The 22,478-nt window shown below is 49.2% G+C and overlaps 1 protein-coding gene across 1 annotated transcript in view; it reads right to left on the bottom strand.

Moving 5' to 3' along the window:
• The window catches only part of KPNA1 (karyopherin subunit alpha 1), a 53,090-nt gene that overhangs the window by 13,015 nt on the left and 17,597 nt on the right, over positions 1-22,478 (bottom strand). The window contains exons 2-8 of the mRNA XM_077293666.1: positions 14,579-14,712; positions 13,918-14,025; positions 13,620-13,719; positions 12,147-12,241; positions 8,394-8,525; positions 8,202-8,290; positions 7,875-7,974 (exon numbers count right to left, since the gene is read on the bottom strand). Coding sequence (XP_077149781.1) covers positions 7,875-7,974; positions 8,202-8,290; positions 8,394-8,525; positions 12,147-12,241; positions 13,620-13,719; positions 13,918-14,025; positions 14,579-14,712 — 758 coding nt within the window. The remainder of the gene's footprint in view (positions 1-7,874; positions 7,975-8,201; positions 8,291-8,393; positions 8,526-12,146; positions 12,242-13,619; positions 13,720-13,917; positions 14,026-14,578; positions 14,713-22,478) is intronic.

The raw sequence follows: 22,478 nt of genomic DNA, 5'->3' as shown, positions 1-22,478 counted from the left end.
CAACCGGTACCTCATACCTGCGCAACAATGACCGATGGAAGACATTATGAATAGAAAAAGATGCAGGGAGGTCCAAACGAAAGGACACAGGGTTAAGAATCTCCAATATCTTGTACGGGCCGATGAACCGAGGCTTAAACTTAGGAGAAGAAACCTTCATAGGGACAAAACGAGAAGACAACCACACCAAATCCCCAACACAAAGACGAGGACCAAAACGACGACGGCGGTTGGCAAAATGCTGAGTCTTCTCCTGGGACAACTTCAAATTGTCCACCACATGCCCCCAAATCTGATGCAACCTCTCCACCACAGCATCCACTCCAGGACAATCCGAAGACTCCACCTGACCGGAAGAGAAACGAGGATGAAACCCCGAATTACAGAAGAAAGGAGAAACCAAAGTGGCAGAACTAGCCCGGTTATTGAGGGCAAACTCCGCCAAGGGCAAGAAGGCAACCCAATCATCCTGATCTGCAGACACAAAACACCTCAAATATGTCTCCAAGGTCTGATTCGTCCGCTCGGTCTGGCCATTAGTCTGAGGATGGAAAGCAGACGAAAAAGACAAATCAATGCCCATCCTAGCACAGAACGCTCGCCAAAATCTAGACACGAATTGGGTCCCCCTGTCAGAAACGATATTCTCCGGAATACCATGCAAGCGAACCACATTTTGAAAAAACAGAGGAACCAGCTCGGATGAGGAAGGCAATTTAGGCAAGGGAACCAAATGGACCATCTTAGAGAAACGGTCACACACCACCCAGATGACAGACATCTTCTGAGAAACAGGAAGATCAGAAATAAAATCCATGGAGATGTGAGTCCAAGGCCTCTTCGGAATAGGCAAAGATAACAACAATCCACTAGCCCGAGAACAACAAGGCTTGGCCCGAGCACAAACATCACAAGACTGCACAAAACCTCGCACATCTCGTGACAGGGAAGGCCACCAGAAGGACCTAGCCACCAACTCCCTGGTACCAAAGATTCCAGGATGCCCTGCCAACGCAGAAGAATGGACCACCGAGATGACTCTACTGGTCCAATCATCAGGAACAAACATTCTACCAGGCGGGCAACGATCAGGTCTATCCGCCTGAAACTCCTGCAAGACCCGTCGCAAGTCTGGGGAAACAGCAGATAATATCACTCCATCCTTAAGGATACCTGTAGGTTCAGAATCACCAGGGGAATCAGGCTCAAAACTCCTAGAAAGGGCATCCGCCTTCACATTTTTAGAACCTGGTAGGTATGAAACCACAAAATTAAACCGAGAGAAAAATAACGACCAGCGCGCCTGTCTAGGATTCAGGCGCCTGGCAGACTCAAGATAAATCAAATTCTTGTGGTCGGTCAATACCACCACCTGATGTCTAGCCCCCTCAAGCCAATGACGCCATTCCTCAAAAGCCCACTTCATAGCTAAGAGTTCACGATTACCAATATCATAATTTCGCTCCGCGGGCGAAAATTTACGAGAAAAGAACGCGCAAGGTCTCATCACGGAGCAGTCGGAACTTTTCTGCGACAAAACCGCCCCAGCTCCAATTTCTGAAGCGTCGACCTCAACCTGAAAAGGAAGAGTAACATCAGGCTGACGCAACACAGGGGCGGAAGAAAAGCGGCGCTTAAGCTCCCGAAAGGCCTCCACAGCATCAGGGGACCAATCAGCAACATCAGCACCCTTCTTAGTCAAATCAGTCAGTGGTTTAGCAACATCAGAAAACCCAGTTATAAATCGACGGTAGAAATTAGCAAAGCCCAAGAATTTCTGAAGGCTCTTAAGAGAAGAGGGTTGCGTCCAATCACAAATAGCCTGAACCTTGACAGGATCCATCTCAATGGAAGAGGGGGAAAAAATATATCCCAAAAAGGAAATCTTTTGAACCCCAAAAATGCACTTAGAACCCTTTACACACAAGGAATTAGAGCGCAAAACCTGAAAAACCTTCCTGACCTGCTGGACATGAGAGTCCCAGTCATCCGAAAAAATCAAAATATCATCCAAATACACAATCATAAATTTATCCAAATATTCACGGAAAATGTCATGCATAAAGGACTGAAAGACTGAAGGGGCATTTGAAAGACCAAAAGGCATTACTAAATACTCAAAATGGCCCTCAGGCGTATTAAATGCGGTTTTCCACTCGTCCCCCTGCTTAATTCGCACTAAATTATACGCCCCACGAAGATCAATCTTAGAGAACCACTTGGCCCCCTTTATGCGAGCAAACAAATCAGTAAGCAATGGCAAAGGGTACTGATATTTAATCGTGATTTTATTCAAAAGCCGATAATCAATACACGGCCTCAAAGAGCCATCCTTTTTAGATACAAAGAAAAAGCCGGCTCCTAAAGGGGATGACGAAGGACGAATATGTCCCTTTTCCAAGGACTCCTTAATATATTCACGCATAGCAGCATGTTCAGGCACAGACAGATTAAATAAAGGACCTTTTGGAAACTTACTGCCCGGAATCAGATCTATTGTACAATCGCAATCTCTGTGCGGAGGCAGTGAACCAAGTTTAGGTTCCTCAAAAACGTCACGATAATCAGATACAAATTCCGGAATCTCAGAGGGAATAGATGACGAAATGGCAACCAAAGGTACGTCCCCATGAGTCCCCTGACATCCCCAGCTTAACACAGACATTGCTTTCCAGTCGAGGACTGGGTTATGAGATTGCAGCCATGGCAATCCAAGCACCAAAACATCATGTAGATTATACAACACAAGGAAGCGAATAATCTCCTGGTGATCCGGATTAATACGCATAGTTACTTGTGTCCAGTATTGTGGTTTATTACTAGCCAATGGTGTGGAGTCAATACCCTTCAGAGGTATAGGAACTTCCAAAGGCTCTAAATCATAACCACAGCATTTGGCAAAGGACCAATCCATAAGACTCAAAGCGGCGCCAGAGTCGACATAGGCGTCCGCGGTAATAGACGATAAAGAGCAAATCAGGGTCACAGATAGAATAAACTTAGACTGTAAAATGCCAATTGAAACAGACTTATCAAGCTTCTTAGTACGCTTAGAGCATGCTGATATAACATGAGTTGCATCACCACAGTAGAAGCACAACCCATTTTTTCGCCTAAAGTTCTGCCGTTCGCTTCTAGACAGAATTCTATCACATTGCATATTCTCTGGCGCCTTCTCAGTAGACACCGCCAAATGGTGCACAGGTTTGCGCTCCCGCAAACGCCGATCAATCTGAATAGCCATTGTCATGGACTCATTCAGACCTGCAGGCACAGGGAACCCCACCATAACATCCTTAATGGCATCAGAGAGACCCTCTCTGAAAATCGCCGCCAAGGCGCACTCATTCCACTGAGTAAGCACAGACCACTTACGAAATTTTTGGCAGTATATTTCCGCCTCATCTGTACCCTGGGACAGGGCCATCAAGGCTTTTTCAGCCTGAATCTCTAAATGGGGTTCCTCATAAAGCAACCCCAAGGCCAGAAAAACGCATCCACATTGAGCAACGCAGGATCCCCTGGTGCCAAAGCAAATGCCCAATCCTGAGGGTCGCCCCGGAGTAAGGAAATTACAATCCTGACCTGCTGTGCAGGATCTCCAGCGGAGCGAGATCTCAGAGACAAAAACAATTTACAATTATGTTTGAAATTCTGAAAGCGAGATCTATCCCCGGAGAAAAATTCAGGTAAAGGGATTCTAGGTTCAGATATTGGAGCATGAATAACAAAATCCTGTAAACTTTGAACCTTATTAGCGAGATTACTCAAACCAGTAGCTAAACTCTGAGGATCCATTTTAATCAGGTGAGATCAGAGCCATTCAAGGATTAGAAGGAGAGAGAGACGAAGGCTGCAGTATAAGCAGAGAAGCTAATGAATAAACTAATGAGCAAACTCAGGGAAAAAAAAAATAAAAAATTCTCTGCAGACTTCTAATTCTCTCCTTTCTTCAGCCAATTATTTTAACCCTTGGCCGGCCAAACTGTCATGGTTCTCAACACACAGAGAACATAGTTGAGCATACAAAAAGGACTAGCTCTTGGAAGATGGGAACTCGAGCTGACCGTGAGCTAAACCTATCACAACAACTGAAAGTGGCCGGGTAGCGTGCCTACGTTTTATCCCTAGATGCCCAGCGCCAGCCGGAGAACTGACTGACCCTAGCAGAGGAAAATACAGACCTGGCTCACCTCTAGAGAAATTAACCCCAAAAGGCGGACAGTAGCCCCCACAAATATTGTCGGTGATTTTAGAGGAAATTGACATACAAAGTATGAAAATAGGTTTAGCAAAATTGAGGTCCGCTTACTAGATAGAAGGAAGACAGAAAAGGGGACTTCACGGCCAGCTGAAAACCCTATTCAAAATTCCATCCTGAAATTACTTTAGAACTCTAATATCAACTCATGACACCAGAGTGGCAATTTCAGCTCACAAGAGCTTCCAGCCTCAGAAATATTCAAACACAGAGAACTGGAACAAAAATGCAAACAAACTTAGGACAAAAAATCCAACTTAGCTGAAAGTAGTCTGGGAGCAGGAACATGCAACAGAAAGGCTTCTGGTAACATTGTTGGCCGGCATAGAAATGACTGAGGAGCAAGGCTAAATAGAAACTCCCACATCCTGATGAAAACAGGTGAACAGAGGAGATGACAAACCCACGTTCAGTACCACCAGTGACCACCGGGGGAGCCCAGAAACCAAATTCACAACACCCCCCCGCAATCAGTGCAGATCAAGCTTCAGAATCCCCCTGCAATCAGTGCATATCGAGCTTCAGAATCCCCCGCAATCAGCGAAGATCGAGCTTCAGAATCCCCCGCAATCAGTGCAGATCGAGGTTCAGAATCCCCCGCAATCAGCACAGATCAAGCTTCAGAATCCCCCGCAATCAGTGCAGATCAAGCTTCAGAATCCCCCGCAATCAGTGCAGATCGAGCTTCAGAATCCCCCCGTAATCAGTGCAGATCGAGCTTCAGAATCACCCGCAATCAGCGCAGATCAAGCTTCAGAATCCCCCACAATTAGTGCAGATCGAGCTTCAGAATCCCCCGCAATCAGCGCAGATCAAGCTTCAGAATCCCCCGCAATCAGCGCAGATCAAGCTTCAGAATCCCCCGCAATCAGTGCATATCGAGCATCAGAATCCCCCGCAATCAGTGCAGATCAAGCTTCAAACCCCCCCAATCAGTGCAGATCAAGCTTCAGAATCCCCCTGCAATCAGTGCATATCGAGCTTCAGAATCCCCCGCAATCAGCGAAGATCGAGCTTCAGAATCCCCCGCAATCAGTGCAGATCGAGGTTCAGAATCCCCCGCAATCAGCACAGATCAAGCTTCAGAATCCCCCCGCAATCAGTGCAGATCAAGCTTCAAAGCCCCCAATCAGCACAGATCAAGCTTCAGAATCCCCCGCAATCAGTGCAGATCAAGCTTCAGAATCCCCCGCAATCAGTGCAGATCAAGCTTCAGAATCCCCCGCAATCAGCGCAGATCGAGCTTCAGAATTCCCCACAATCAGCGCAGATCGAGCTTCAGAATCCCCCGCAATCAGTGCAGATCAAGCTTTAGAATCCTCCACAATCAGTGCAGATCTAGCTTCAGAATCCCCCGCAATCAGTGCAGATCAAGCTTCAAACCCCCCCAATCAGTGCAGATCGAGCTTCAGAATCCCCCCGCAATCAGCGCAGATCAAGCTTCAGAATCCCCCCGCAATCAGCGCAGATCGAGCTTCAGAATTCCCCACAATCAGCGCAGATCGAGCTTCAGAATCCCCCGCAATCAGTGCAGATCAAGCTTTAGAATCCTCCACAATCAGTGCAGATCTAGCTTCAGAATCCCCCGCAATCAGTGCAGATCAAGCTTCAAACCCCCCCAATCAGTGCAGATCAAGCTTCAGAATCCCCCCGCAATCAGCGCAGATCAAGCTTCAGAATCCCCCCGCAATCAGCGCAGATCAAGCTTCAGAATCCCCCCGCAATCAGCGCAGATCGAGCTTCAGAATTCCCCACAATCAGCGCAGATCGAGCTTCAGAATCCCCCGCAATCAGTGCAGATCAAGCTTTAGAATCCTCCACAATCAGTGCAGATCTAGCTTCAGAATCCCCCGCAATCAGTGCAGATCAAGCTTCAAACCCACCCAATCAGTGCAGATCGAGCTTCAGAATCCCCCCGCAATCAGCGCAGATCAAGCTTCAGAATCCCCCCGCAATCAGCGCAGATCGAGCTTCAGAATTCCCCACAATCAGCGCAGATCGAGCTTCAGAATCCCCCGCAATCAGTGCAGATCAAGCTTTAGAATCCTCCACAATCAGTGCAGATCTAGCTTCAGAATCCCCCACAATCAGCGCAGATCAAGCTTCAAACCCCCCCAATCAGTGCAGATCGAGCTTCAGAATCCCCCCGCAATCAGCGCAGATCAAGCTTCAGAATCCCCCCGCAATCAGCGCAGATCGAGCTTCAGAATTCCCCACAATCAGCGCAGATCGAGCTTCAGAATCCCCCGCAATCAGTGCAGATCAAGCTTTAGAATCCTCCACAATCAGTGCAGATCTAGCTTCAGAATCCCCCGCAATCAGTGCAGATCAAGCTTCAAACCCCCCCAATCAGTGCAGATCGAGCTTCAGAATCCCCCCGCAATCAGCGCAGATCAAGCTTCAGAATCCCCCCGCAATCAGCGCAGATCGAGCTTCAGAATTCCCCACAATCAGCGCAGATCGAGCTTCAGAATCCCCCGCAATCAGTGCAGATCAAGCTTTAGAATCCTCCACAATCAGTGCAGATCTAGCTTCAGAATCCCCCGCAATCAGTGCAGATCAAGCTTCAAACCCCCCCAATCAGTGCAGATCAAGCTTCAGAATCCCCCCGCAATCAGCGCAGATCAAGCTTCAGAATCCCCCCGCAATCAGCGCAGATCAAGCTTCAGAATCCCCCCGCAATCAGCGCAGATCGAGCTTCAGAATTCCCCACAATCAGCGCAGATCGAGCTTCAGAATCCCCCGCAATCAGTGCAGATCAAGCTTTAGAATCCTCCACAATCAGTGCAGATCTAGCTTCAGAATCCCCCGCAATCAGTGCAGATCAAGCTTCAAACCCACCCAATCAGTGCAGATCGAGCTTCAGAATCCCCCCGCAATCAGCGCAGATCAAGCTTCAGAATCCCCCCGCAATCAGCGCAGATCGAGCTTCAGAATCCCCCCGCAATCAGCGCAGATCGAGCTTCAGAATCCCCCGCAATCAGTGCAGATCAAGCTTTAGAATCCTCCACTATCAGTGCAGATCTAGCTTCAGAATCCCCCACAATCAGCGCAGATCAAGCTTCAAACCCCCCCAATCAGTGCAGATCGAGCTTCAGAATCCCCCCGCAATCAGCGCAGATCAAGCTTCAGAATCCCCCCGCAATCAGCGCAGATCGAGCTTCAGAATTCCCCACAATCAGCGCAGATCGAGCTTCAGAATCCCCCGCAATCAGTGCAGATCAAGCTTTAGAATCCTCCACAATCAGTGCAGATCTAGCTTCAGAATCCCCCGCAATCAGTGCAGATCAAGCTTCAAACCCCCCCAATCAGTGCAGATCGAGCTTCAGAATCCCCCCGCAATCAGCGCAGATCGAGCTTCAGAATCCCCCCAACAATCATCAGCTCTCCACCGTGAAGTCACAGTCGGCCGGACCTCTCTCCTGCGGTGCGGCAGTTTCACATGGCAGCTTGTCAGACTATCGGTCATCCGTGGACAGGCGAGGACGGTGACTGTCAGCAGCGCTCAGCTCCGGCTCATACAAGGGGGCGTCCCAGACTATAGACGCCTTTACCTGAGCCTGAAGGGTCCTCGTTCCTCCGCTCACAGTCACACACAGACAGCGTCTCTCACCTTGGCAAACTCCGGAGGTGGGTTCTTCCCTCGGCACAAGTTAGACAAGGCCCAGACAGCGTTCCGGGTCATTGTCAGGCGGTTCTGTTTGGCGAGTAACCTGCAATATATAATGACAGTAGGTGACATGTGCGGTACGTCACATACCGCGGGGAGCTGCCGGTGGTGTCTATGTATCTACAACAGGCAGGAGGTCGGGGAAGTCTGTCCATCTGTTACTAGGTGACACCACGGAGGGACGGCTGCTGTCTGACTGCGGGGATGCGCCGTCGTCCTCCTCCCCAACACTCAGTACCGTCACTATAGGAGGGGCTGCATTGCACTCACTGTAGCAGCGGGGGCAAGATGTTACAGTCCAGAACGTAGTCCCTGCACACCGTGCTGTCTCCAGCGATGTTCCCCAGAGCCCACACCGCCTGCCGGAGAGGAAACACGCATGTAAGGACGGCACACGAGCAGGCGGCACAGAACGGGGAGGCACAGAACGGGACAACACAGAACGGGGCGACATCACGTTACCTGCTCCTGCACGTCCTCAAACTCCGAGCTCAGCAGCTCTATGAAGATGGGCACAGCCCCCGCCTGGATGACGATCCGGGTCTGCAGCGAGTTTCCCGAGGCGATGTTTGTTAACACCCAGGCGGCCTCGAACTGCGGATGACAATGGGACCCCAACGTGAGTGTGAGTGCCCCCCAACATGTCACACGCACTACTACATGTCTCCTCTCACCTGTAATGTGCGGACCCCCATAAAACATGTATTATTAAACTGTGGGGTCTACTCTCTCCTGTAATATGCAGACCCCCATAAATACATGTACTTATTATAAATAGGATTAACAAGAGGGGAGTGGGTGTTGCACTGTATGTTAGGAAAACGTATATCTCCACAGAGATCCAGGCTCCAGAGACTGGTAGCTCCGTAGAAACTGTTTGGGTAAGAATTCAAGGAGAGAAGAACAGAAAGGACAGTATTGTAGATGTTTACTAGACAGGACAGACTGAAGATATGGATGAACTTTTCTTACATCAGATGTCTCTGTTCTCAAAAAAGTACGACAAAGTGATCATGGGAGATTTTAACTATCCAGATATTTGTTGGGAATCTCTCTCAGGCAAAAGTACTGGGTCCAGAAATGTCTTATCTTCTCTCGCTGACAACTTTATCTTTCAAAAGGTAAAGAGATAACAAGAGGATCTGCAATCATGGACCTAATTCTTACCAACAGAGAGGAAATGGTTGAGGAAGTAAAGGTGGCCGGGAATTTAGGAGACAGAGATCATGCTATCCTTGAATTTTGCATTACAAGAAGATGAAGACCTTTAGGGTTGGACTTCAGAAAGGTAGATTTTAATGGACTCAGGAAGAGGGTAGGAAAGGTCCAATGGCCGGATATTCTAAAGGACAGAAATGTCCGTGAAGGTTGGGAGATTTTACTAAATGAAATTATCACCGCACAATCGGTAACAATCCCGAAAAGAAGGAAGAATTGGAGTAATTTAAAGAGACCAGGATGGATGAACACAGAACTTAATCACTTGTTAAAAAGAAAAAAAGAAACGTATATGGAAAGAGGAGGCATATCTAAAGAAGAATATAATGCTGTCTGCAGGGATTGCAGGGCAAGAGTTAGAGGAGCTAAAGCCAGTAATGAAGTGACTTGTAAGGGAAACCAAAAGCAGTAAAAAAAGATTTTGGAGGTAAAAGAAAAGTGAAAATGCTATACGATTTTCACAGGATGAAAAGGGTGAAGTGGTCAGAAATGATGTTGAGAAGGATGAATATTTAAAATCCTATTTTGCATTTGTGTTCTCTAAGAAAGTAAATGTAACATCAACTGATCTTCAATGTCATCGAAGGAATAAAATAATCCCTACTATCCATAAACAGAGAGATGGTGAGGGAACACTGAGCTAATTTACATGAATTTACATCTCCTGGTCCAGATGAATTACATCCTAGTGCACTGAAGGAGTTAGCAGAGGAAATTGCTGAACCACTAGACAGAATCGTTGAAAAATCCTGGAGAACAGAAGTCCCAGAAGATTGGAGAAGGGCAAATGTTGTCCCTATCTTCAAAAAAAGAAAGAAAACGGAGCCCGGAAATTACAGGCCAGTGAGTCTTCCTTCTATACCAGGGAAGATCTGTGAATAAATTATTAAACAGCATGTATATAAGTACTTGGATAAGGATACAGTAATTAACTAGAGCCAGCATGGGTTTGCAGGAAACAAGTCATATCAGACTAATCTAATTTCCTTCTAAGATGGAATCACTGACTGGGTGGGTCACAGAAATGTGGTATAGTATATCTAGACTTAAGCAAAGCATTTGATAAAGTACGGTATCTCTTACTATCCTTATTGAAAAAAAATGGGATTGACAAGGCTACGGTTAGGTGGATTTATAACTGGCTCAATGATCGGACTCAAAGAGTGGTAATAAATGGTTGCACATCCAGTTGGAAGAGTGTTTCAAGTGGGGACCACAAGGCTCTGTCCTGGCCCCAGTGTAGTTCAACATTTTTATAATTGATCTAGGTAAGTGAACTGAAGGTAAACTTATCTAATCTACAGACTACGCAAAGCTAGGAGGGATAGCTAAAGGTACCTTCACACATAACGATTTACCAACGATCACGACCAGCGATACGACCTGGCCGTGATCGTTGGTAAGTCGTTGTGTGGTCGCTGGAGAGCTGTCACACAGTCAGCTCTCCAGCGACCAACGATGCCGAAGTCCCCGGGTAACCAGGGTAAACATCGGGTTACTAAGCGCAGGGCTGCGCTTAGTAACCCGATGTTTACCCTGGTTACCATCGTAAATGTAAAAAAAAAACAAACAGTACATATTCACATTCCGGTGTCACCTTCCTCGCCGTCTGCTTCCCGCACTGACTGTGAGTGCCGGCCGTAAAGTAAAAGCAGAGCGCAGCGGTGACGTCACCACTGTGCTTTGCTTTAAGGCCGGCACTGACACATTCAGTGCAGGAAGTTCTGAGCAGCAGCGCGGATGCCGGGGGACGTGACAGACATCAGAGGGTGAGTATGTAGTGGGTTTTTTTTTACTTTTACAATGGTAACCAGGGTAAATATCGGGTTACTAAGCGCGGCCCTGCGCTTAGTAACCCGATATTTACCCTGGTTACCATTGTAAAACATTGCTGGTATCGTTGCTTTGGCTGTCAAACACGACGATACACGCCGATCTGACGACCAAATAAAGTTCTGGACTTTCAGCAACGACCAACGATATCACAGCAGGATCCAGATCGCTGCTGCGTGTCAAACACAACGATATCGTTATCCAGGACGCTGCAACGTCACGGATCGCTGTCGTTATCGTTGTTAAGTCCTGTAGTGTGAAGGTACCTTAACACTAGAGCAGACAGAGAAAGGATTCAGAAGGATCTAGATAAGCTTGAATAATTGGCAGCGACTAATAGAATGGTATTTGACTGGGAGAAATGCAATATTCTACATCTGGGCAAGAAAAACTAAAATTACATCTACAGAATGGGAGGAATAGAACAAAGCAACAGCATGTGTGAAAAAGACTTGGGTATACTAATAGATGACAGACTGCACAGGAGTCAACAGTGTGATGCAGCAGCAAAAAGGGCAAAAGACAAACACAGTTCTAGGATGTATAGAAATAATTATCCCCTCTACTCCTCCTTGGTCAGGCCTCATCTGGAATACTGTGTCTAGTTCTGGGCACCACATTTTAATAAAGACATTGAAAAACTGGAGCAAGTTCAGAGAAGAGCGACCAGAATGGTGACGGGTCTGCAAACCATGTCCTACGAGGAATAGTTAAAGGATCTGGGAATGTTTAGCTGCAAAAAAGAAGACTGAGAGGAGACTTAATAGCCGTCTACAAATATCTGAAGGGCCGTCACAGTGTAGAAGGATCATCTTTATTCTCATTTGCACAAGGAAAGACTAGAAGCAATGGGAGGAAACTGAAAGGGAGAAGATACAGATTAGATATTAGAAAAAACTTTTCGACAGTGAGGGTGATCAATGAGTGGAACAGGCGGCCACGAGAGGTGGTGAGTTCTCCTTCAATGGAAGTCTTCACACAGAGGCTGGACAGACATCTGTCTGAGATGATTTAGTGACTCCTGTATTGAGCAGGGGGTTGGACAAGGTGAACCTGGGGGTCCCTTCCACCTCTAAAATTCTAGGATTTACTTTTACACTGCTGGGTCTCCCTCACCTGTAATGTGCAGACCCCTATTATTACACTTTGGGGGTCTCCTCTCACCTGTAAAGTGCAGTTCTCTTTCCTCTTCAGAAACTCCACGAATCTGGCGACCACCCCGTGCGTCCCGATCACTTCATCTATCGGGGGGTTTGGCTCTGAGAAAACAAATAGAGGAGCGGACGAGCCGATGTCACTAAGCCCTGGTGTGAAGCCCACCACTGCAATAGCTACAGAACCACGAGGAGGAAAAGATCATTCGCCTTCCTCATAGTATACAAGGTGCCAGATTATCAGATATTCTGGATTACTGGATGCCTATACACATAAGTACATGATGCCAGGGCCGGCGCAGACATTAGAGCGCAGGTGGCAATGAGACAATGGGGGAGACGTCCCCTGCGCTGCGCCATCTTCAGCAGCGGCCACGACAGTGGAGCAGATTCCTGATCATCAGGATGTCTGGATGGTACGTGGGCAGCAGAGATATAGGGCCGGAAGTCCCCGGGGAGTACAGATATAGGGCCGGATGTCCCCGGGGTGCACAGATATAGGGCCGGATGTCCCCGGGGAGTACAGATATAGGGCCGGATGTCCCCGGGAAGCACAGATATAGGGCCGGATGTTCCCGGGGTGCACAGATATAGGGCCGGAAGTCCCCGGGGAGTACAGATATAGGGCCGGATGTTCCCGGGGTGCACAGATATAGGGCCGGAAGTCCCCGGGGTGCACAGATATAGGGCCGGATGTCCCCGGGGTGCACAGATATAGGGCCGGATGTCCCCGGGGAGTACAGATATAGGGCCGGATGTCCCCGGGGAGTACAGATATAGGGCTGGATGTTCCCGGGGTGCACAGATATAGGGCCGGAAGTCCCCGGGGTGCACAGATATAGGGCCGGATGTCCCCGGGGTGCACAGATATAGGGCCGGATGTCCCCGGGGAGTACAGATATAGGGCCGGAAGTCCCCGGGGTGCACAGATATAGGGCCGGATGTCCCCGGGGTGCACAGATATAGGGCCGGATGTCCCCGGGGTGCACAGATATAGGGCCGGATGTCCCCGGGGTGCACAGATATAGGGCCGGATGTCCCCGGGGAGTACAGATATAGGGCCGGATGTCCTCGGGGTGCACAGATATAGGGCCGGATGTTCCCGGGGTGCACAGATATAGGGCCGGAAGTCCCCGGGGTGCACAGATATAGGGCCGGATGTCCCCGGGGTGCACAGATATAGGGCCGGATGTCCCCGGGGTGCACAGATATAGGGCCGGATGTCCCCGGGGAGTACAGATATAGGGCCGGATGTCCCTGGGGTGCACAGATATAGGGCCGGATGTCCCTGGGGTGCACAGATATAGGGCCGGATGTCCCTGGGGTGCACAGATATAGGGCCGGATGTCCTCGGGGTGCACAGATATAGGGCCGGATGTCCTCGGGGTGCACAGATATAGGGCCGGATGTCCCCGGGGTGCACAGATATAGGGCCGGATGTCCTCGGGGTGCGCAGATATACCGGGGGGCGCAGGGACATTACCTTTGGACAGGAGTTTCCGGAATTTCTGGGTGGCTGCGAGCTGCTGCTCCGGATTATTGGAGAAGATCATGTCAATCATGTCGGAGGTGATGACGCCGCTCTGCGGAGAGAAGGAGGAGGTGACACAGATACAGGAGAACATTCTGCCCCTTCTCCCTTCCCGCTGTCCCCTGGGGGGTCCCACCACACGCTGATTATGGGGGACTCTCCTGATTTGTTTCCTGCCTCGTTAGTAGACCACAATGGCGGAGCAGAAGACGTCCGCCGGCCCCGTCCCATCAGGGCTTCCCACACTCACCGCTGCCATCTCCATATTATTTGTGGGGGCTTCGTGGTAGTTGGGGTCAAACATGCCGTCGTCTTCGGCCGCGTCTTCTGCGGTGGCCACATTTCTTCTTTTGAATAACTGCAAGAAAAAACGAAGATTGGACGATCAGGTCCTGAAGGTGCCGGCCGCTCGGACCCCACAACCCGTGCGATGCCCTCTGACCCCGTGAGTAGAAAGAGGTCGCCTTATAATTAGGGAAAACCCCATAAACACGGAGAGGATGAAGGTGGCGCTTCCTTCACTATTTCCAGGATCTCTGCTTGCTGTCAGTGAATGCATCGATGGCGCCAGGTGGCTATGGCTGCTCTGGGGTCCTGGCCGAGCCCGGCTTATCTCACCCTCCTGCTATTAACAGGCCCCATCATCACGACACAGGTGGGGGCCCCATTATTACAGCGCGGCATCTAAGGGGTTACACGTAACGCCTCGGCGCTCCCATCTCATCGCACCGCTCTGCCACTTTACAGGAAAGGGTTAAATAAAACAAAATCATTAAAACCAATCGGGAACATTCGGACCGCACCATTTATTTTTAACCTATTCCCGCTCACTGACAGCAAGCAGAGATGGTGACGATGTTGAGCTTTATTATTAGTGGCCCCCCTGCGTGTCCCCGGACCCCCGCACCCACCTGCTCCTCTCGCTTCTGTTTCCGCAGCTGCAGCCCCTCTTCCTCTCGCCTCCGCCGCATCTCGTCCGGGTTCAGGGACTTGTTCTTGTAGCTCTTCAGCCGCGAGTTTTCCTTTCCGGAGCTCGTCATTGTCGCTGGAAGAGAACGGAGCCGACAATGTGTCTGCGTACCACCAGGAGGCGTCCTCCGGGGGGCCACGTCTGCAGACTGCATCACCGAGGGGCACCGGACCCCAAATAACCACGGGCTGCAATGACCACCAGCAGGGGGCGCCGCCCTATCCCAGGCCAGAGACATTACTACTTAATGGGATCCTGCAGCGCCTCTTGAATCCCGGCTCGGGTCATGTGACACTGGATGGTGCCCTCAGTGCTCTGCCCCTGGCCGCACAGACCCGTGATCGTCACCGTGTATAACTCCGGGGCCACGCGGCTGTCACATTGTATCTGCGGCCTCCGGCAGGGGAGACCGTCAGCAAGCTGGGAACAAGGCTCACAAGCCCTCTGATCTATGGGACGATCCACACGACCTGGACCCCCGGCGTGGATAAAGGCTCCTCCAGTGAGGGGGTCCCCACCCTGCGGACATGGAGGGGCTCACCACACTGCGCCCCTCAGGGCTCCATATCCGCCAGGATCTATGGGCCGGAGGTGCTTGGGGCTTTATACCGCGGCCGCCCCCAGATCGCAGTCACCACCATCCAGAAATTCCAGGACAGTCCGTAACATTTTTTTTTAAGGCGTCTGTGGTTATCCCCATTTTCTACATTACTATCCCCCATCTGCTGCGGTGGAGCGCTCCAGGCATCACATGCTCTACTCCAATCACCTCCAGAGCTGCGATTATAATGAAGCCGGACATTACACTGCTGGACGAGGGACGTCCTCTACTGTCCGCCATTGTGCGGTTTATCAGATAGACGGTAAAGAAACATCAGCTGCAGAAACCCTGACTGATGGCGGCAGGAGTGTGATTTCAGCTCTGGCTGTGACTGCAGCCGCATTGTGTGTACAGATGTATCATGATCTCACCACCGGAGGGCGCTCTATGTTATATAACTACAGTGTATGACCCCGGCTCTGGTGTCACTGATGGTTATGTTACAAGCCCGGCCGCCGTCACACCATCACTCTGGAGAGGGGTCCCAGCCCAGAAACCCCCCAAACACAGCCTGGCCGGGAGGATAAGAATCGATGCTTAATGGCAAAAAATATCAGAAGTATAAATAAAAGTGAATTCACATAAATATGTTGCGCTCAGAAGCAACCAGAGCTGCAGTGTAAAGCATGGAGAAAATAACAGCCAAAGCCTCTGCCGTAATGAAGGAGGGCTGCAGTGTAAAGCATGGAGAAAAGACGAGCATCTGCCGTAATGAAGGAGAGCTGCAGTGTAAAGTATGGAGAAAAGACGAGCATCTGCCGTAATGAAGGAGGGCTGCAGTGTAAAGTATGGAGAAAAGACGAGCATCTGCCGTAATGAAGGAGGGCTGCAGTGTAAAGTATGGAGAAAAGACAAGCATCTGCCGTAATGAAGGAGGGCTGCAGTGTAAAGTATGGAGAAAAGACGAGCATCTGCCGTAATGAAGGAGAGCTGCAGTGTAAAGCATGGAGAAAAGACGAGCATCTGCCGTAATGAAGGAGAGCTGCAGTGTAAAGTATGGAGAAAAGACGAGCATCTGCCGTAATGAAGGAGGGCTGCAGTGTAAAGTATGGAGAAAAGACGAGCATCTGCCGTAATGAAGGAGGGCTGCAGTGTAAAGCATGGAGAAAAGACGAGCATCTGCCGTAATGAAGGAGAGCTGCAGTGTAAAGTATGGAGAAAAGACGAGCATCTGCCGTAATGAAGGAGGGCTGCAGTGTAAAGTATGGAGAAAAGACGAGCATCTGCCGTAATGAAGGAGGGCTGCAGTGTAAAGTATGGAGAAAAGACGAGCATCTGCCGTAATGAAGGAGAGCTGCAGTGTAAAGCATGGAGAAAAGACGAGCATCTGCCGTAATGAAGGAGAGCTGCAGTGTAAAGTATGGAGAAAAGACGAGCATCTGCCGTAATGAAGGAGGGCTGCAGTGTAAAGTATGGAGAAAAGACGAGCATCTGCCGTAATGAAGGAGGGCTGCAGTGTAAAGTATGGAGAAAAGACGAGCATCTGCCGTAATGAAGGAGGGCTGCAGTGTAAAGCATGGAGAAAAGACGAGCATCTGCCGTAATGAAGGAGAGCTGCAGTGTAAAGTATGGAGAAAAGACGAGCATCTGCCGTAATGAAGGAGAGCTGCAGTGTAAAGCATGGAGAAAAGACGAGCATCTGCCGTAATGAAGGAGAGCTGCAGTGTAAAGTATGGAGAAAAGACGAGCATCTGCCGTAATGAAGGAGGGCTGCAGTGTAAAGTATGGAGAAAAGACGAGCATCTGCCGTAATGAAGGAGGGCTGCAGTGTAAAGCATGGAGAAAAGACGAGCATCTGCCGTAATGAAGGAGAGCTGCAGTGTAAAGCATGGAGAAAAGACGAGCATCTGCCGTAATGAAGGAGGGCTGCAGTGTAAAGTATGGAGAAAAGACGAGCATCTGCCGTAATGAAGGAGGGCTGCAGTGTAAAGTATGGAGAAAAGACGAGCATCTGCCGTAATGAAGGAGGGCTGCAGTGTAAAGTATGGAGAAAAGACGAGCATCTGCCGTAATGAAGGAGAGCTGCAGTGTAAAGTATGGAGAAAAGACGAGCATCTGCTGTAATGAAGGAGAGCTGCAGTGTAAAGTATGGAGAAAAGACGAGCATCTGCCGTAATGAAGGAGAGCTGCAGTGTAAAGTATGGAGAAAAGACGAGCATCTGCCGTAATGAAGGAGGGCTGCAGTGTAAAGAATGGAGAAAAGACGAGCATCTGCCGTAATGAAGGAGGGCTGCAGTGTAAAGTATGGAGAAAAGACGAGCATCTGCCGTAATGAAGGAGGGCTGCAGTGTAAAGCATGGAGAAAAGACGAGCATCTGCCGTAATGAAGGAGGGCTGCAGTGTAAAGCATGGAGAAAAGACGAGCATCTGCCGTAATGAAGGAGAGCTGCAGTGTAAAGTATGGAGAAAAGACGAGCATCTGCCGTAATGAAGGAGGGCTGCAGTGTAAAGTATGGAGAAAAGACGAGCATCTGCCGTAATGAAGGAGGGCTGCAGTGTAAAGCATGGAGAAAAGACGAGCATCTGCCGTAATGAAGGAGGGCTGCAGTGTAAAGTATGGAGAAAAGACGAGCATCTGCCGTAATGAAGGAGGGCTGCAGTGTAAAGCATGGAGAAAAGACGAGCATCTGCCGTAATGAAGGAGAGCTGCAGTGTAAAGTATGGAGAAAAGACGAGCATCTGCCGTAATGAAGGAGAGCTGCAGTGTAAAGTATGGAGAAAAGACGAGCATCTGCCGTAATGAAGGAGAGCTGCAGTGTAAAGTATGGAGAAAAGACGAGCATCTGCCGTAATGAAGGAGGGCTGCAGTGTAAAGAATGGAGAAAAGACGAGCATCTGCCGTAATGAAGGAGAGCTGCAGTGTAAAGCATGGAGAAAAGACGAGCATCTGCCGTAATGAAGGAGAGCTGCAGTGTAAAGTATGGAGAAAAGACGAGCATCTGCCGTAATGAAGGAGGGCTGCACTGTAAAGTATGGAGAAAAGACGAGCATCTGCCGTAATGAAGGAGAGCTGCAGTGTAAAGTATGGAGAAAAGACGAGCATCTGCCGTAATGAAGGAGGGCTGCAGTGTAAAGAATGGAGAAAAGACGAGCATCTGCCGTAATGAAGGAGAGCTGCAGTGTAAAGTATGGAGAAAAGACGAGCATCTGCCGTAATGAAGGAGGGCTGCAGTGTAAAGTATGGAGAAAAGACGAGCATCTGCCGTAATGAAGGAGGGCTGCAGTGTAAAGCATGGAGAAAAGACGAGCATCTGCCGTAATGAAGGAGGGCTGCAGTGTAAAGCATGGAGAAAAGACGAGCATCTGCCGTAATGAAGGAGAGCTGCAGTGTAAAGTATGGAGAAAAGACGAGCATCTGCCGTAATGAAGGAGGGCTGCAGTGTAAAGTATGGAGAAAAGACGAGCATCTGCCGTAATGAAGGAGGGCTGCAGTGTAAAGTATGGAGAAAAGACGAGCATCTGCCGTAATGAAGGAGAGCTGCAGTGTAAAGCATGGAGAAAAGACGAGCATCTGCCGTAATGAAGGAGGGCTGCAGTGTAAAGTATGGAGAAAAGACGAGCATCTGCCGTAATGAAGGAGGGCTGCAGTGTAAAGCATGGAGAAAAGACGAGCATCTGCCGTAATGAAGGAGGGCTGCAGTGTAAAGAATGGAGAAAAGACGAGCATCTGCCGTAATGAAGGAGGGCTGCAGTGTAAAGCATGGAGAAAAGACGAGCATCTGCCGTAATGAAGGAGAGCTGCAGTGTAAAGCATGGAGAAAAGACGAGCATCTGCCGTAATGAAGGAGAGCTGCAGTGTAAAGCATGGAGAAAAGACGAGCATCTGCCGTAATGAAGGAGGGCTGCAGTGTAAAGCATGGAGAAAAGACGAGCATCTGCCGTAATGAAGGAGAGCTGCAGTGTAAAGTATGGAGAAAAGACGAGCATCTGCCGTAATGAAGGAGAGCTGCAGTGTAAAGCATGGAGAAAAGACGAGCATCTGCCGTAATTAAGGAGGGCTGCAGTGTAAAGTATGGAGAAAAGACGAGCATCTGCCGTAATGAAGGAGGGCTGCAGTGTAAAGTATGGAGAAAAGACGAGCATCTGCCGTAATGAAGGAGAGCTGCAGTGTAAAGCATGGAGAAAAGACGAGCATCTGCCGTAATGAAGGAGGGCTGCAGTGTAAAGCATGGAGAAAAGACGAGCATCTGCCGTAATGAAGGAGAGCTGCAGTGTAAAGCATGGAGAAAAGACGAGCATCTGCCGTAATGAAGGAGAGCTGCAGTGTAAAGTATGGAGAAAAGACGAGCATCTGCCATAATGAAGGAGAGCTGCAGTGTAAAGCATGGAGAAAAGACGAGCATCTGCCGTAATGAAGGAGGGCTGCAGTGTAAAGCATGGAGAAAAGACGAGCATCTGCCGTAATGAAGGAGGGCTGCAGTGTAAAGCATGGAGAAAAGACGAGCATCTGCCGTAATGAAGGAGGGCTGCAGTGTAAAGCATGGAGAAAAGACGAGCATCTGCCGTAATGAAGGAGGGCTGCAGTGTAAAGCATGGAGAAAAGACGAGCATCTGCCGTAATGAAGGAGGGCTGCAGTGTAAAGCATGGAGAAAAGACGAGCATCTGCCGTAATGAAGGAGAGCTGCAGTGTAAAGCATGGAGAAAAGACGAGCATCTGCCGTAATGAAGGAGAGCTGCAGTGTAAAGCATGGAGAAAAGACGAGCATCTGCCGTAATGAAGGAGGGCTGCAGTGTAAAGCATGGAGAAAAGACGAGCATCTGCCGTAATGAAGGAGAGCTGCAGTGTAAAGCATGGAGAAAAGACGAGCATCTGCCGTAATGAAGGAGGGCTGCAGCGTAAAGTATGGAGAAAAGACGAGCATCTGCCGTAATGAAGGAGAGCTGCAGCGTAAAGCATGGAGAAAAGACGAGCATCTGCCGTAATGAAGGAGGGCTGCAGTGTAAAGCATGGAGAAAAGACGAGCATCTGCCGTAATGAAGGAGGGCTGCAGTGTAAAGCATGGAGAAAAGACGAGCATCTGCCGTAATGAAGGAGGGCTGCAGTGTAAAGCATGGAGAAAAGACGAGCATCTGCCGTAATGAAGGAGGGCTGCAGTGTAAAGTATTGAGAAAAGACGAGCATCTGCCGTAATGAAGGAGAGCTGCAGTGTAAAGCATGGAGAAAAGACGAGCATCTGCCGTAATGAAGGAGAGCTGCAGTGTAAAGTATGGAGAAAAGACGAGCATCTGCCGTAATGAAGGAGGGCTGCAGTGTAAAGCATGGAGAAAAGACGAGCATCTGCCGTAATGAAGGAGGGCTGCAGTGTAAAGCATGGAGAAAAGACGAGCATCTGCCGTAATGAAGGAGGGCTGCAGTGTAAAGCATGGAGAAAAGACGAGCATCTGCCGTAATGAAGGAGGGCTGCAGTGTAAAGCATGGAGAAAAGACGAGCATCTGCCGTAATGAAGGAGAGCTGCAGTGTAAAGAATGGAGAAAAGACGAGCATCTGCCGTAATGAAGGAGGGCTGCAGTGTAAAGTATGGAGAAAAGACGAGCATCTGCCGTAATGAAGGAGGGCTGCAGTGTAAAGCATGGAGAAAAGACGAGCATCTGCCGTAATGAAGGAGGGCTGCAGTGTAAAGCATGGAGAAAAGACGAGCATCTGCCGTAATGAAGGAGGGCTGCAGTGTAAAGCATGGAGAAAAGACGAGCATCTGCCGTAATGAAGGAGGGCTGCAGTGTAAAGCATGGAGAAAAGACGAGCATCTGCCGTAATGAAGGAGAGCTGCAGTGTAAAGAATGGAGAAAAGACGAGCATCTGCCGTAATGAAGGAGGGCTGCAGTGTAAAGTATGGAGAAAAGACGAGCATCTGCCGTAATGAAGGAGAGCTGCAGTGTAAAGCATGGAGAAAAGACGAGCATCTGCCGTAATGAAGGAGGGCTGCAGTGTAAAGCATGGAGAAAAGACGAGCATCTGCCGTAATGAAGGAGGGCTGCAGTGTAAAGCATGGAGAAAAGACGAGCATCTGCCGTAATGAAGGAGAGCTGCAGTGTAAAGCATGGAGAAAAGACGAGCATCTGCCGTAATGAAGGAGAGCTGCAGTGTAAAGTATGGAGAAAAGACGAGCATCTGCCGTAATGAAGTAGGGCTGCAGTGTAAAGCATGGAGAAAAGACGAGCATCTGCCGTAATGAAGGAGGGCTGCAGTGTAAAGCATGGAGAAAAGACGAGCATCTGCCGTAATGAAGGAGGGCTGCAGTGTAAAGCATGGAGAAAAGACGAGCATCTGCCGTAATGAAGGAGGGCTGCAGTGTAAAGCATGGAGAAAAGACGAGCATCTGCCGTAATGAAGGAGGGCTGCACTGTAAAGTATGGAGAAAAGACGAGCATCTGCCGTAATGAAGGAGGGCTGCAGTGTAAAGCATGGAGAAAAGACGAGCATCTGCCGTAATGAAGGAGGGCTGCAGTGTAAAGCATGGAGAAAAGACGAGCATCTGCCGTAATGAAGGAGAGCTGCAGTGTAAAGCATGGAGAAAAGACGAGCATCTGCCGTAATGAAGGAGAGCTGCAGTGTAAAGTATGGAGAAAAGACGAGCATCTGCCGTAATGAAGGAGGGCTGCAGTGTAAAGTATGGAGAAAAGACGAGCATCTGCCGTAATGAAGGAGGGCTGCAGTGTAAAGCATGGAGAAAAGACGAGAATCTGCCGTAATGAAGGAGGGCTGCAGTGTAAAGCATGGAGAAAAGACGAGCATCTGCCGTAATGAAGGAGGGCTGCACTGTAAAGTATGGAGAAAAGACGAGCATCTGCCGTAATGAAGGAGGGCTGCAGTGTAAAGCATGGAGAAAAGACGAGCATCTGCCGTAATGAAGGAGGGCTGCAGTGTAAAGCATGGAGAAAAGACGAGCATCTGCCGTAATGAAGGAGAGCTGCAGTGTAAAGCATGGAGAAAAGACGAGCATCTGCCGTAATGAAGGAGAGCTGCAGTGTAAAGTATGGAGAAAAGACGAGCATCTGCCGTAATGAAGGAGAGCTGCAGTGTAAAGCATGGAGAAAAGACGAGCATCTGCCGTAATGAAGGAGAGCTGCAGTGTAAAGTATGGAGAAAAGACGAGCATCTGCCGTAATGAAGGAGAGCTGCAGTGTAAAGCATGGAGAAAAGACGAGCATCTGCCGTAATGAAGGAGAGCTGCAGTGTAAAGTATGGAGAAAAGACGAGCATCTGCCGTAATGAAGGAGAGCTGCAGTGTAAAGCATGG

Source organism: Ranitomeya variabilis, chromosome 3 (genome assembly GCF_051348905.1).
Source record: "Ranitomeya variabilis isolate aRanVar5 chromosome 3, aRanVar5.hap1, whole genome shotgun sequence".
Classification (NCBI taxonomy): domain Eukaryota; kingdom Metazoa; phylum Chordata; class Amphibia; order Anura; family Dendrobatidae; genus Ranitomeya; species Ranitomeya variabilis.
Note: the sequence above shows the minus strand (reverse complement) of the source record. Positions and strands in the feature narration are given on the sequence as shown.